Source organism: Erithacus rubecula, assembly GCF_903797595.1.
Source record: "Erithacus rubecula genome assembly, chromosome: 10".
Taxonomy (NCBI): domain Eukaryota; kingdom Metazoa; phylum Chordata; class Aves; order Passeriformes; family Muscicapidae; genus Erithacus; species Erithacus rubecula.
The window spans coordinates 22,244,688-22,260,747 of NC_136662.1; the positions used below are offsets into that span (position 1 = coordinate 22,244,688).

At 40.9% G+C, this 16,060-nt stretch overlaps 2 protein-coding genes across 2 annotated transcripts in view; one reads left to right on the forward strand and one right to left on the reverse strand.

Annotated features, from left to right (window-relative positions):
* Nucleotides 1-9,155, reverse strand: part of SLC1A7 (solute carrier family 1 member 7) — a 48,705-nt gene extending 39,550 nt beyond the window's left edge. Inside the window, exons 1-2 of the mRNA XM_079313339.1 lie at nt 8,205-9,155; nt 7,054-7,133 (exon numbers count right to left, since the gene is read on the reverse strand). Of these exons, the coding sequence (XP_079169465.1) occupies nt 7,054-7,133; nt 8,205-8,345 (221 nt within the window). The 5' untranslated portion in view covers nt 8,346-9,155. The remainder of the gene's footprint in view (nt 1-7,053; nt 7,134-8,204) is intronic.
* A 606-nt stretch (nt 9,156-9,761) lies between these two features.
* CPT2 (carnitine palmitoyltransferase 2) lies at nt 9,762-15,635 on the forward strand. Its single transcript, XM_079313701.1, has 5 exons — nt 9,762-9,917; nt 10,693-10,773; nt 10,881-10,987; nt 12,551-13,855; nt 14,666-15,635. The coding sequence occupies exons 1-5, from the start codon at nt 9,796-9,798 to the stop codon at nt 14,995-14,997; spliced, it is 1,947 nt and encodes a 648-aa protein (XP_079169827.1). The 5' UTR covers nt 9,762-9,795; the 3' UTR covers nt 14,998-15,635.
* Nucleotides 15,636-16,060: the final 425 nt, after the last annotated feature.

A 16,060-nucleotide genomic window follows, 5' to 3' on the forward strand; every position in this document is an offset into this window, starting at 1 on the left:
GCAAAAAGCAAAAGGATTTGAAATACAAATTTGGATTATAAGCAAATGTCAGATTTATTAAACTGTTTTTTGTCTAAGCAACCAGAGGGAATCCAGCCGGCCCCTCAAGCTTTACATGTCATTCCCATTCCTTTGTGAGACACTAAGTATTTTAGAGCCCTCAGAGGACTACAGAAAAATTCTGTCAGGTCACAAACAGTTCATAGCCCATTTGTAATCACTTCAGTGCTTTCCACACCCATTCATTCTGTGACCACAGATTCCTCTTGCACGTCACTAGATTCCTACTGACACTCCCTAAATAATTTGTACTGAGTTGGTTCAATTTTGACATTATGATGTGTAATTGCAACATGTCATTTTCACTGAAACAGTCTGGACCTCTGGGTTGCACAAACAGAAGAAAACACTCGAAAAGAGTATTGGACTTAATATTCCTAAACACAGCTAATAGCATTGAAAATGTTCCAGGTGATAATGTGGAGAAACTTCTGAAGATGTCTCAGACATGGAGGAGGGATAAAAATTTTCCTCTACAAGCTGAAGCCATCTCAAATGATGACTTTTAGGGTAATCTGACTCCAGTTCTGCAATATAATAGCAATATGGAGAATTGAAAATAGTATAATGGTGTCAAGTGAGATTGCTTCACGTCTGGTTCTTCTTACCCTTGGGTAATCCTTCCCTTTCAGTTTCATCCAAGTAGTTTTGCTTTTCACTCTAAAAGTAAATATATTTTTTCCCTCTAGACATCTCCCTAAAACTCACTTCTCTACACTGACTTTCTCCACAGTAAAGACTTGAGATGATATGTCCTAGGAAAGGGTTAACAGCTTGCTCTCACTGGGTTGAAATGTACTTTTATTATTATTTACATTACAGTGATACACATGACAGATAGTGCAGAAATGGGACTCTCTACATACTTCATGTTACCTTTCAGGTTCCCCACAGATTTCCCCATACTAATCCTGCAGAAGGTTTACCCTACCCTCTTGGGGAAGGCCTATTCCTCAGTGCCAAGGTTTTTTCTATTGCAGGTGAAATAGAGGGAAAAGTCCAGAGTATAATAGCATGAAGAAAAAAAGCCCTGTGTTCCCAAAGCAATTTCATTCTATGGAAAACACTTCTGCCCTGGCACTTCATGAAACATTTTTCTCAGCAGGCTCTTCAGAGAACCAGAGGCAGCTGCTCCTCAGCACCTCACTAGATAACACAGTACATAAATTTGAATGCACTTGATTGTAGAAACCATAGAACTGTTTAGGTTGAAAAAGACCTCTAAGATCTTTAACCCAACTGTTACTTTTCCAGCACTGCCAAGTCCCACTAAACCATGTCCCCAAGTACCACATCTACTTGTCTTTTAAATTCACCCCAGTCTGGCAGTGGTTGTAGGATAAGGACAAGAATAAAATGAGTGGCTGGCATTTAGGGGAATAGTTTAATGCATACATAGCAGAAAATACCAAGCCCAAACTGACCAGAACCTTCTGTTATCCACTCTTTCCCATAGTCTTCAGGTAAATTATATTTCAAGACAACATGGAAAATATCTCTTAGTACCAGGGGTGTATTAGAAGAAACAGTACTACACAAATTCTCATTCATTTAAAAACAGTATTATTGAGTGTATTAATTTTGGCTATCTTCTTTATTTAAATATAACCATAAATATATATAAAAAAATTCGAAGCCTTTTAGACATCTCTTTTCCTTCTGAATGGATATCATACTGGTATTATCAGACAGTGGTTTATAATAATGGTAAAATATTTAGATTTTCAGTTGCAGTGTGAGTCTTGGAGAGTTTAAGTCAAATTTTTCATCCCCAACAAATGGTGACCTTAAGTAACAAAATAGACAAACGATCTCCAGTGTGTGGTTTGTTGCCAGTTGCATCTGCAGCTGAGAGCAAACAAACAGTGCCCAACACAACCTACCCAGGCCAGTGGTCAATTTGGTATGGCCCCATACAGCCAAACAATGACAGAATTCCTTTAAAACACCATGAGCAGTGTATGTCATTGGTGAGATGTTCAAATGCCACTGTGTTCCCCAATCAGAGAGCTGTGGAAAAAAATATGGGGAAAAGGGTACAAAAAAGAGAAGTTTCTAATTAAATGCTAGGCTTTAAGAGCATGAGTAAGAATCACCAAGTCAGGAATGTGAGCAGAAGGATGAAGGATTACCAGAACTGATGGCATTATAGACAGGAATCCCTTTAAAGAAAGACAGTACTATATTTAGAATATTGTATTTAATTCATCAGCAAACCCACAATAGTAACTAATATTTATTACTACCCCAAAATGGGCCTTCAAATAAATATAAAATTTTATTAGCATACACTTGTTTGTACCAGGCACGACATACTCAGAGGAGCAAGTTCTATAATTTAAAAAATACAGGTCAAATCAGTTATTTTATTTTGACTACACAGGGAATAATATTTCCTTAAGAGAATCTGCTCATGGAAAAGAATCAAATCTTTGCTACTCAGTATTTCTTAAACATCTAGAAAATAGTTGGTGGTAAATAAATACAAAATGTATTTTAATCTTCATAAACTTAAAAAACCAAACTGCTTTTTTCAAAGGGAATATTCACTGGGGTGAATACAACAGTTAAACATTTTGAGTTTGCCTTAACCATTCTTCCCCACAAGCACTCTAACTGCTTACTGCTAATCACAGCCTTAGAAAACTTGTGCCTGTATCTCTTAATCATCTAAACAAGGAGGGAATGCTGGAATAAAGGATGCAACTTTCTATTACATGTATAGATAGCCATGTAGGACAAAGAGAACTCAGTATGTTCAGCTGGTGCAAACCTGTGTAACTCTGCTTTAGCTGCTTTTCTGAACAACCAAGGCTTGTGCAGTTGAACACTGTGTCTGAGTGCCCTTACTAATAACATTCATTCAGGGAGATTCATGGTCCTGAAAGGCCTGCAAAACTTTACATATACAGGAGAGGAATAATGCATGGGCTTCTAGAATTAACTTGAAAAAGAACCAAGGCCTGCAAGGGCTGCCTCTTCTCCAGCCTTGCTCATGGGTCTCTGCCTGCTGAAAGGAATCCATGCCAAACAGCAGCATTAGAAATGCCTCAACAGTGATAAATTACAGTACAATATTATTCTTCAAAACTTTGAAATTGTGACAGATCAGGTTTCCGTACCGGCCTCCACAAAAAGCTTAAGTCAAAGCAGTCATGCTTACTGAAAATCAAGTTTCTGGCCTACTGGGAACTGATCAGTACAAAGCTGGTGACATGAGCTGAAGATGATGGGGCAGGGAATGGGCACAAGGACGAAAATGCTCTGAAGGAAGGTGACAGTGTGTGACTTGTGGCCCAGTGCCTACCAACATGGCTAGCCCGTGCTGGAGCTGGCACAGACAGGAGCAGGTCAGAGGGTTTATATTGTCTTTAGCAAATGTGAGAAGGTACTAAGGGGAAAGTTGAGTCTTTGTGCTTTGCACGATACAAAAGACTGGGAAAGGAACAAAGACATTGACATCAGATTTGATTACTTCAGTCATTTAAGAAGTTGAAAAACTTGAGTGATGCACAGTATCTCTGCCTGGGGATTTGTCTCTGCTTGGGAACAATCAACTTGCCCTGGGATCAGGTGAAGAAATCCCCTATGTGTGTGTGTGTCTGTGGAAATTTATAACTAACCACAGTGAAAGAAAGTTTTTTATTTTCTGGATGAGGAGTGGCCCTGGGATGCTGTAACCCGGGCAGTGGTACCGGCAATCCCGGGATGCGGGGTTTGCAGGCAGCGGTTCCTCGGTGTCCCAGCAGAGCCGCCTGGTGGCCGCGGGCTGCATTGCAGGGTACCACAGCCCGAGCCCCCGGCCGCGCCGGGAACGCCGGAGAGGAAGGAAAGGGAGTTTAACAAAGCTGAGCAGCGGGATCTCCCTCACAGATCTGAGTTCTGTTTAATAAACAGAAGAACCAGGGCAGGATGCACGGGCAAGTGCGTGCCTGCTAGAAAACATGAGATCTGTTGAAGGCTTAAACATTGTGCGTATAAGGAGGAAAATACACTATTTGCATTGTCCCTGTCACATGAGGACTGAAGCCTCTGTCCCAGAGAGAATGAGGGAACTTCAGAACTTCTGCAGCTGATCTTTCAGGCTTGTTGAGAACGTCTCCTTGCAGTAAGAGCTTGGACAGTGTCTAAATGCGTAACTGTGAATTCAGATTTTGCTCCTATTCTCTCCAAGCTCTCTTAATATTTCCATTCCCAGGTCTAACAGCAGTATCCTGTTTACACATAAAGTAAGCAGTCTACATCTAGTAACTACAGGCTCTAAAATTTGGTCTTGTAAGGTTCCAGTACTGAGTATCTCTTGGGCAGACACAAACTGCCAACTACTTGTAATTTTTTTTTAATCTTGCCAACAGAATTGTTGTGTGTGTACCTGTTCTTGCAGCTGATAAAAGCAAACTCTACACACAGGGGATACTGATAGAAATGCGCAGGGCTAAACCTCAGGCAGAGGATGGGTGTAATAAAGAGACATTTGTTTCAGATTTGTTCTATGATGCTATGAAGCTTGTTTACATAACCAGATAACTGAAATAATATCAATCCCCCACCCTTAATGAAGGTCCATCCCTCAACAAAAACAAAAGCTCATGCAGGGCTCAGACTGACAGGCTAGTGTGTGGTGGTTGTTTTTCCAAGATTTTCCTGTGTGTGGGAAAAGAAAGAGTGAGACCACAGATGATAGGAGATATCAGAAATAGGTGCAGGATCTCTGAGATAGAGCAGCTCCTGAAGCAGGAACTAAGTTCAGGAAACCAAGAAACTGTACATGAAGAAATGGTCTCCTGTTGTTTGACAACTTTCTTCTGCATCCAAGGAACTTTTAAAATAAACACCATTCAGAGATACCTGACTGTATCATAATTTCCTCATTCCTAATGAACACAATCTGCAAAATTCTGTTCTAACTCTCTAACAATCAGGTCAAGAGAGGGAGTACAAATTTTCAGCCATTTCTGTTTAAGGCTGGATTTCTGCTAGCAGTCTGTAAGTACTAGATTTTCTACTCTATCGTCAATCTTCTGACCCATGCAGTTGCCACTTTTTACTTCTGCTACAACCCTTCAAAATAAACTCTGGACTTGGAAACATGGTAGTTTGCACTAAGTCCCTCCTTTAATCTTCTTTTTCTCATCTTTCATTTTCTTTACAAGTAATTTCTTGTGTGTTCAAAGAAAAACTTCCATTAATTTCAACTAGGAGAGCAATATTTAGAGTTCTTTTTATGGTGCTCTGCTTCTGGCTTTTGTAAACAACATTAGAGAGTAATTTAAAAGATAATTTAAATGCCATTGCTCTGGCAGGACAGGCTGAGGATATTCCAAATCCACAAAGAAATGTAGTTTAAATGTTCATGCAGATTGGTAAAAACACAGAGTACTGCTTTACTGATTTGATGAAATACATGTGTGGAAACACTGTGCTTGTTATTAAAAAACCCCAAAAGACAACCAGTCAAAAAAGCCCAAACTGTACAAGAATGTCATTATATCTGGAGTATTTTTTTTCTTGCAAACTCTATCATTCTAGTTTGTAATAACAAGCACTGCTAGCTTGTTATATAGGGAGATGGACTCGCACTGTCTTGCAAGGAGAGTTGAACCTCTTTGAAGGTTTATAGTATCTCCTCTTTCTGCCTCACAGGACACAGGGCAGCCACTGTGACAGTGAGGCTCAGAGCTGTCACATCTCCAGGCAACTTGGAGCCATCACAGGTAGTGCCAGAGCAGCTCTTTCCTACTGTGCTGCTGCTCTTCCTAACATCTCTAAATAGACAAGAGGATCTAAAGAACTCCACATTTTAGGGAAGGACATGTAAATCTTCTCCAACCTTTTTCTGTCCTCCTTACTATGTCACTTCCTCATGTATGACTCTTGTTTTCTTTGGAAAACTCTTCCTTCACCTCTCAAAAAAGTCTCCTTACGTGTTTTGTCTTGGTGTTCTCTAGATGCATGGGCCAGGACCAGGTGTGAGTCTATGGTTATAAAACCAGTTTCATGCACAAAGCACCATGACTCAGCTGTGTTCTGTGAAAAACTATGAGAAGGTAGATGTCAGGGTAGATGATTTAAAAATAAAGTTAGTGCAGTTAATCGTGTTAATTTTTAGCAACTGTCAGTGATCTGAAGATGAGAAACGTGTTTTTTTCCTCAGAGTGGAAAATGGGGTCTTAGTATATGAATTAGGTTCCAGAACTGGAACCAAAATTTGCTCTAGTAAAGTTAGCTCTGTTACTTTCCATCTCTTTAATAACCTCTCAGCCTTGGGCACATGAGGGAGTTTTTCGCCATCCAGCTGGTGTGTTTTTGTAACTACAGTCAGTGGGAAGGAGTAAAACTTAGAGAAAAGCTTGCCCTAAGTTTCATCCTCCCACTACAAAGGCAGCTGCCATGCACCAGTCAGTACCAGCACTGAGATCATTAATTCTGCTACTGATAGAGTGCCACCCCTAAAGGTTCTACCTTTAATGAATGAAGTAATCACTTTCACTTCCAGCCAAAGCCAGCTATATATTATTAGTTCACAGGAGGCACAGGGTTTTTTCAATATTTATCATACTACAGCACATCTCAAAATACTGCAGGAGACTATGAACTAACTGTGCTTTTTCATCATATTTGTATAGGGTATTATTTCAGTTGTTTAGATTTTAGACAGGCTTTTTGATAAGGTGGGTTATTTATTCCATATATATAACTTCTAAGTAGCTTGAAGGAGAAAGTCCTCCCATTGCAAGGGAAAAAACAAATTTAAAAATCTCCAATACAGTAATTTTAAAGCGAATAATACCTCTATGAGGTAGAAATGATATATGGCAGAAATGATCCTATCAACTAAAACACATGTTTATGACTTTACTATAAATATGAATATACAGCAGCAGTGATGCTTCTGACACTGTCACCTAATTCAGTCACAACTAAACCATTGTGATGACAAATCTCATTTAGGAAACTTCAAAAGTTGTTGGAATAATTATTGTCTTCACTTACCTTGAGACAACCAGAGGGAGAATCAGCATTTTCAGCATCCTCATCAGTAATTCACCAGGAAACTGGAAGTAACTAATTTCCTGGAAATACATGGAGAGATGCTTATTGTTTTGAGATAAACAGTGACTGCCTTCACAAGTGCTGCTAGAGCTGTGGATAAGGTAACATTGCTAAAATCTGCACCTTTAGTGAAAGGTAAGGTGGCAAAGATAGCAGGCTTTGAAAGGTGATTTTAAAATAATTAGATTACATAATGTGTTCTTATTCAACAAACACACTGCATTGTTTGTTCCTTTACAAATGAGGACAAAAATGAAATTTTCCATCTCTTGGACACTAGTTAACCAGTTGCCCTGAATAATCCCTCCATTCTGCATTTTGTCTGTTTTCCTAGATGTGTTTGAAGCTACGGCTTGGACACAAATGATGTTCAGACTGACAGTGGTTTGCAGTAGAAGAAGACAGAACTGGTTTAATTTATTTGCATTTACTAAGTGCCTTATTTTTTAACTGAGATTTCTATTTTGTGCTCAAACAGTGCATTTGTTAATGCATGTTGCTGTCTAGTCTGTCTGACTGATACAGCAGAAATGTGCGCCAGCCAAGGGCTTAGTTGAAGTATGCTGTGGGTAAATTCCCCAAGTGACTTCAGTAAAATGTTCTGCTAATGATGGGAAATCTCAAATTCATTAATATGAAAACCATTAGTGTAATATAAACATCTGCACCCCTGTGCATCTAATGCTCAAAAATATTCCCAGTGTTTTCTTTAGCTCTGTGTATTCCAAAATAGTATCAAACGCAATATATTGCACTACCAGTTTCTGCAGGACTCTGTTAAATGCTGCATTTTATATAGCTTAAATATCCACTATTATTATCCATACCTGCAACGTTCTACTGTGCTCCTGCTGTGCTTACCAGGTGTCTGAGAGAGCAGAACCCTGTGCTAACCTATTGTTTGAGAATGAGTGAAAAGACCCAAAGAACAGCTTGGATTGACAAACAGATGAAATGAAACACTTTTAACAAACGCATACACGTGACTTTTACTTTCGAAAGCCCACCCCGAAGCTCCCCAAGGTAGATAAGTGTTTTGTTATGTAAGTGTGGCATTTTCTCTGCGGGGACGCGCTGTGAGCCGCCCTTACCTGCTGGGAGAGGCGCCTCGTCCTCAGGAAGAATCCCAGGAGGCAGCCGATGGTGACGGACAACACCGAGAGGATGAGCAAACCGTTCCTTTTACAAACATCTTTGATCCGAGCGAGGATTGCATCCAGGGCCACCGCCATGCTGTCCTCCCTGCTCTTTGGAGAAGAATCAGCATCCCATGGGGAGAGAATTCACTCGCTGCTCTTGCTCGGTGCACGGATCTGGCTCTGTATAGATCAGATCAAAGCGCTTCCAGTTCTGCTTAGCTGACCTGCAAGGTCACCCCTCTGCCAATGGCCACCAAGCAAGCAGCTGGCATTATTGTTCCAAATTAATACCAACAATCCTATTATCAACTACATCATTAAGAGCCTGGAAGAAGATTAGGGGGCTCTGGAAAATTAGAACAGAATGCAGTAGTATTTCTAAAACAAGACTAGTTCAAAACAAAGTGACACTCCTGGGAGAAAGGTGATGCCTTCCTCAGCGTCCCCAGTTTGGGGTCTGAACACCCAAACCCACAAAGTGACCCCTGCAAGCCAGCATTCAAACAGGGAACAGAACAGTTTTCCCAAAGGGCAGAGCAGGTAACATTTTGAACAGGACTATCACAGCAGGGCAAGCTAGGTGAAACTGGACTTCATTAATTAAATCAAGCTTGGGTTTTTTTGTTTTCATTGCCAAAAAAAGGCTGAATGAGCGGCATGAGAGACACGCATCGAACAGGAAATAGCCACAGACTGGAACATGCAAGGACACCTGTCATTAGGCATTTATTATCTTGGAAGTGAAATGATTTCACTTTTCTTCCAACCACTATGTTGATTAGAGTAGGGCCAATTTACTTTCAGAGGATTATCAGACTAAGCCACAGGGATTGCTTTCCTTTCCTTTGCTGTGTCCGCATTCAATCCCAGTGCTGATTTTTATGCTATTGAGTGTCTGATAAAAATACAACTCCATAACCTTTCGCATGCCATGCTTTCTTATGAAAGCATTTCTGTAGTTTCTAGTATATTCTAAGATTATTCTATGTTTTTATGGAAGATATTCCCCACACTACAACAAGGCTGTATGTTTACAATATTAGATTTTATATAGTGATAAATTTGCTCATGTATGAGTGAAAAAAACCTCAGGAGAGATTAAACTGTTCTTTTTGGGGGCAGAATCTCTGTCCTAGGTAGGATTGAGACCTATGGATACACACACACACACACACACACACACACACAAAAAGGGGGGAGGAATAAAAGAAAAAATACGCGGAGTCTTTATGTTGAACATAAAAATAAGAGGATTGCAGAAAATTTTATTAATGATTCAGAACTTTTTATTAATGTTTATGTAAGAGGACTCAATGCCGAGCTGCCTCAACAGCCTGGTAACTTTGCTACCTTAATAGCACGCATCCAATTGACTTTTGGACCGGAAAAAGAGAACAACGCTCCGCTTTTCCCGTTCGTTCCCGGGGCTCCACAAACAGCGGCGGGCGGGGCTCGGAAGCAGCGGCGGGCGGGCCCCGGGGAAAGAGGGGCGGGGCCCCGTGAGGGGAGGCGGGCGGGGCTCGGCGCGGGCCTGACGCTGATCATGGCGGCGCGGCAGCTGCTGAGGGCGGCCCCGGGGCGGCGCGGGTACAGCGGCGCTGGCGCCGCCGAGTTCCTGCACCGCAGCATCGTGCCCACCATGCACTACCAGAAGAGCCTGCCCAGGTACGGCGGGGCCCGGCGCTCCGGGGGGCGCGGGCAGGGGGCGGCGGCGGCGGCCCGGGCTGTCCGCTGTGAGGAGAGGGCAGAGGGAGCGTCCGGCCGGCGCCCCCGTGCCCGGCTCGCTCTGTGCGGAGCCGGTTCGGCTTTCCCACTGTCTGTGTGACAGGTTACAATTAGACTGCTACGGAAACATCCGCTCGGCGTCCAAAGTAACCCCGTGAGTGTAACGGGATTGTGCTCTGGGAGACAAAACAGCCTCAGAGGAAGCTGACAAAGATACCGAGTAGGAAATCTGTGAGAAAGAGATGTTCAGCACTCAGCTGTGATGGGGAGGCCCGAAAAGGGCTGGCAACCGAACTGTTCCTTGTACAGAACTGCCTCTCCTAACTGCGGTACCTGCCCTCGTATTTCCTGTAAGGGATTAGATCCCATCACTGCTAGTCTTTGTAAAAAGACTAGTCTGTTTGGTTTTCTGCCTCATTTCCAAAGAATATTATGGTGTGCTGACTGATGTCCATCTAGTTCCTTGCTTCTGTTATTTGACGTATGAAACGTATGAAGCATTTGGATAATGTGCATAACTATTACACAATTTATATATAATATGATCGTATATGCAGTATAATGTGTCTATATATCTGTATGTATAGAATATATATAATAGTATAAGGAAGGATATGGAAGAAAGGAAGCAAAGGGAGATGACTGTTTTAGAAACATGGGTTTCAGTCATACCCTTGCTCATCAAGTGCACATCTCTGTGTTTCACTTCCTTCAGACTGCCAGTTCCCAAGCTAGAAGATACAATTACGAGATACCTGAATGCCCAGAAACCTCTTTTAAATGATGACCAGTTCAGGTATGGACAAACATACATTGCAGTGTCATGTTCTGCTTCAAAGCCAAGTGTTAACATAAAAAATGAGACTTGTGACAGCATTTTGACTCTTTTCTTGATTGTTGCAGAAAAACTGAAGAACTTGCTCATGCCTTTGAAAAGGGGATTGGAAGAGAGCTGCATGAGCAACTGGTTGCTCAAGACAATCAGAATAAGCATACAAGTTACATCACAGGTGTGTTGGACTGCTGTGTGTAGGACAAGTCTGTAGATTTTCATGCTTCATAACTTCTCATAATGCCATAAATATAATAGGCTGAAGCTTTAAGTAGTCCAGAAACTTGGAATAACCTGCTGTGAACACTCTGGCTGTATTTGAGCAATTTCAGAGGCTGGTAGAAAGAAGAATGCTCATTATCTAACTTCATCTCTTCTACCAGAATTCTGTGTAGATACTAGAACAATGGTATTTTTTTCATGAGTTTATAGAGTTTAGGTTAAAGAGGAGCTTATGTAGCACTTCCCTTAAGGCAACTGAAGCAATCATTTCCAAATCCATTCCATTTCATGTTATTTATCAAGAAAACTAAACTTTGAGGGAGGAGAGGAGTCACAGAGTGTAACTAAGTTTGAGAGGCAGAAGTGGTCAGTACTCAGGACTTAAAAGTCCTTAAAACTACAAAACTATATTATTTTAAAAAGCCAAAGAAAAGGAGTGACAGAAATAGGAAAATGAGAATAAATAGAAACAAATCAGGAGAGGGAGAGCATGTATACAGAATTTTGATTATTCTGCTTTATTAGTGCTTCCACTTACAAGTGTCTGCTCATGAAAGTATTAGATAGCAGCAGAGATGCAAGTATGAAAGTAGGAGTTTCCATGTTGCCCAGTGAATGCACTTCTATCCTTGCTGTCTGTTCAGACTGCCTCTTAAGGTGTTAGCTACCACTCAGTCTGTAGAGAATACCAGATTATTTCATAAAAACTGTTGTTTAGTTTGTTGTATTTTATTTTCTATTCACTTTGAGTAACATCTTGGGTTTTAAGTGGTGGCTTTATATTGTTCATCAGTGCTAACCAATATGCTGCTTTTTGTCTATGAATGGTGGGGTGTCTGTATTGCTTTTGGTTCTTGTTTTTCTTCTTTATGCCTCATGAAAGACCTGTTCACTTGAAATTGGTTTCTGAAAGTATGTAGAATTGTCTCCACCCTGAACTTTCAAGTCTGGGGTTAAAAGGCTACGTGTTGATGACAAATGTGGTTTTAAAACTGTAGATGAGTGTTGCTTGCTTACCTGTGAGAACCTGTAATTAAAGTTGTAACTTAGCCCCTGGAACTACCTGTTGCCCTTCTTACAGTCCAGGTAGAAGGTTCAACCTCAGTGAGATGCACTCATTGACAGAGAGTTGCAGAAATGGATAGTTTAAGAGTAGGTAAAGGCATGAATCACTCCAAATGTGAGGCATGCACCAAAACAGAGCTGGGCAGCTGCACTGTATGTACTGGGAGTTAAGGTTTATCATTGAGCCATAAAGTAAACAGGGAGTTGGCCCTTGTTGCTAATGACATGGACACCCTTGACACAGATTATTCCAAACCCACTGTTTTTATGATTAGCCAACAGTATCCTTCATAATGGGGGGTTGGAGAAGCCTTAGGTGAATTATTGCATGTATTTGTCTTGTTTAATGGCACTTTCGTGTGTGTTTATTCGTGATCACTGTTGGACTACATGACCCTATGGTCTGACTCAGGAAGCTGCTTTTATGTTCTGACCTCATTCTCTCAATTTTCAGGTCCCTGGTTTGACATGTACCTAAAAGCACGTGAGCCTGTTGTTTTGAATTTTAATGCATTTATGTCTTTTAATCCTGATCCAAAAGCGGAATACAATGATCAGCTCATACGAGCCACGAACATGACTGTTTCTGCCATACGTTTTATGAAGACCTTCAGGGCTGGTTACCTTGAACCAGAGGTTTTTCACCTCAATCCAAAAAAAAGTGACACTGAGTTATTTAAAAGAATTATCCGATTTGTGCCTTCTTCAATTTCTTGGTTTGGTGCCTACATGGTCAATGCTTACCCCCTAGATATGTCTCAGTACTTCAGACTTTTCAATTCTACACGGCTTCCTAAGCTCAACAGAGATGAGCTTTATACAGATGAAAAGGCAAAACATTTATTAGTGTTGAGAAATGGAAATTTTTATGTGTTTGATGTTATTGATAGAGATGGAAACATGTTGGAACCCTCAGAAATACAAGCACACTTGAAATACATCCTTAGTGACAACAGTCTGGTCCCGGCCTTCCCTCTTGGATACCTCACCAGTGAAAACCGAGATACATGGGCATTGCTGAGGCAGAATCTACTGGAGAATGGCAATGAAGAAGCTCTTCAAAAAGTAGACTCTGCCATGTTTTGTTTAAGTTTAGATGATTTTGCCATTAAAGACTTGGTGCACTTGTCCCACACTATGTTGCATGGAGATGCTGCAAACCGCTGGTATGACAAATCCTTTAATCTTATCATAACTAAGGATGGCACTGCAGGAATTAATTTTGAACATTCCTGGGGAGATGGTGTGGCTGTGCTCAGGTTTCAGAATGAGGTTTTTAAAGATAGCACCAAGACACCAGCCATCAGCCCCCAGTCCCAGCCTGCTTCAGTCGACTCTTCCAGAGCAGTGCAGAAACTTGACTTTAAGCTGAACGATGCCTTAAAAGAAGGGATTACTAAAGCTAAACAGAAGTTTGATGCCACTGTAGGATCACTGTCTCTTAACATGATTCAGTTCCAAGAAGGAGGCAAGGAACTTCTAAAGCAGAAGAAGGTGAGCCCAGATGCTGTGGCTCAGCTGGCCTTCCAGATGGCTTTCCTTCGCCAGTACGACCAGACTGTTGCTACGTACGAGTCTTGCAGCACTGCAGCTTTCAAGCACGGCCGTACAGAAACCATACGTCCTGCCTCTGTCTACACAAAGAAATGCTCTGAAGCCTTTGTCAAGGAACTCTCCAAACACAGCACAGAGGAGCTGCAGAATTTGATAGTGGAATGCTCCAACTACCACGGCCGTTTGACAAAAGAGGCTGCTATGGGTAAGTAGGAATACATCAAACACTCCTCCTTTTGTCTAGTAAGGTTGCTGTAAATATTTACAACTAAATAATTTAATGTTGATAGAGGTGTAATATAAACTTGACAAAACTAGCAGAAGGCTGCAGTTTAAAGTGCGTTCCCTAATTCTCACTCATTTCTTGATGGAGGAGTGCCTCTGTGCTTCCCACAGCATCTTTCATGTGTTGAGAATTTTTTATACTTCAGTTTTTGTCCTTAGAGCAGTTTGAAGATTTTGTGAATACTTAGTGCATGTTGAACAAGAACTTTAGCTTAAGTCTGAGGAGATACTGTCTTATCTGTGCAGGGAATAAAGGCTTTAACAGCTTCCAAATCAAACTCATTTTTTGGCCATGCTACTTACTCCTGGCATTTTTCTAAATGCTTTCTTTTGAAAGCATTTAAAATTGACAGCAATAAAACTGACTGTCGATTATCCCACAGTCTAAAATCTGCCTCCTTTTGTTGGTGCAAGATACTCTTCTTTATATTCATAAGTTTTAGGAAAAGCTTTTTCTGCACTGAAGAACTTGTCTGTGTTCAGATAGATGGTTAATCAAAGAATGTGATGTATTATTCAAATTGTCTGTTAACACTGCACTTTTTGTGTACTCTTCCAATCTTGTTCAAGCTTGCAGTAAAACAAACAGGCCCTCTTTTCCTAGGATATGGGCATGAAAAGTCCTACTAGTACAAAAATAAACTCCAGTTCTACAGACCTCTTTTGAGGCTGAGTTTACTTCCCACACAAGTGAGGCACCTCTCTCATAGCTGTTGTTTTCTTTCACCAGGCCAGGGCTTTGACCGGCATCTCTTCAGCCTGCGCTATTTGGCCTTATCCAAGGGGCTGGCACTGCCGGATTTCTATCAGGACCAAGCCTACGCTCGCCTTAATCACAACATCATTTCCACCAGCACCTTGGTGAGCCCAGCTGTGCAGTTAGGAGGGTTTGGCCCCGTGGTGTCTGATGGCTTTGGAGTAGGGTATCAGGTACAAGATGACTGGATAGGTTGCAATGTTTCCTCTTACCCAGCTAGGAATGGTAAAGAATTCCTTCAGTGTATATACAAGTCACTAGAAGATATCTTTAATGTTTTAAAGGGCAAGAAAATTGGTAGTTAAGATATTAAGACACTGCAACACTTTACAGTTGCAGAACAAAATGCAGATTATGTCTATTTGACATACTAATCAGTGTTCAGCATGGCTGAGACTGCCCAGCTTAACTGGCTTCATATATCATCATTGAACATGAATGCTATTAGAATAATTAGGAAATTTCTATCTATTTTAAAGAAATTAATTACAGACCTTGAATGCATTTCAAGAGATATACACATTAACTATGCCAAACTGAGTAACAGATCCGTGTGCTCTTAAAACACTTTTTCTAAAATAAGCATATTTATTGAGTTAATGAAGTTGGAATGTCTGTATTCCATGAGTATTTGGACAGACTACAGCACTGTGACAACACTCTTGAACTGTTTGGTTTTAAAAAAATACATGCAATAATTTTAAATATGGAAGAATGGTTCCATTTACACTCTTGCAGTAAGCTTGCTTACTAACTTATCACTCTTTTCTTTTTAAACTTGAATTTATAGAACTGATTGTGCCTCAACTGCTTGAAGCCTTTCCACTCTAACAGCTTAGAGACAAAAAATTAAGTGGGAGGCTTTAAGTAACCTGGTCACCGACTGGGTTGTTAAACTGACTGGAAGATTGTATTTTAATAAAGCTGTCTATTAATAACCACAGAGTTCTTTTATTGCCATATCTAAATCATACAGCATGGGTAGACCTTTTATCAATAGCTCATGTTTCTTAAAGATTGGAAGGAAAACTGCTGCAAACATTCTGCATTCAGTCTGGTATGCAGACCTTGAATTCCTTCTTGATTTCCACTTTCTTCTGGGAGGCTGAGTCTTCTGTGAAGCCCAATTGCACAGTGGTGTTTGTTTTTGTGATCTGTGTAAAACTAATGCAGCTCATGTTCCACTGGCCCAGACAACCAAATAAATACATCAGTGGAACAGAAAGTCTGAGCACATTGGTTGGATGTGACAGATCAGGTTCAGAGGCTCAGAAACGACTTCCCTTTGCTCTTCCTGGGTGTTGCAGCTTCCAGGTTCTCTCAGGGTCTTTTTCATGTAGCACAGTAAGTGTAAGCAATATCCTGTCC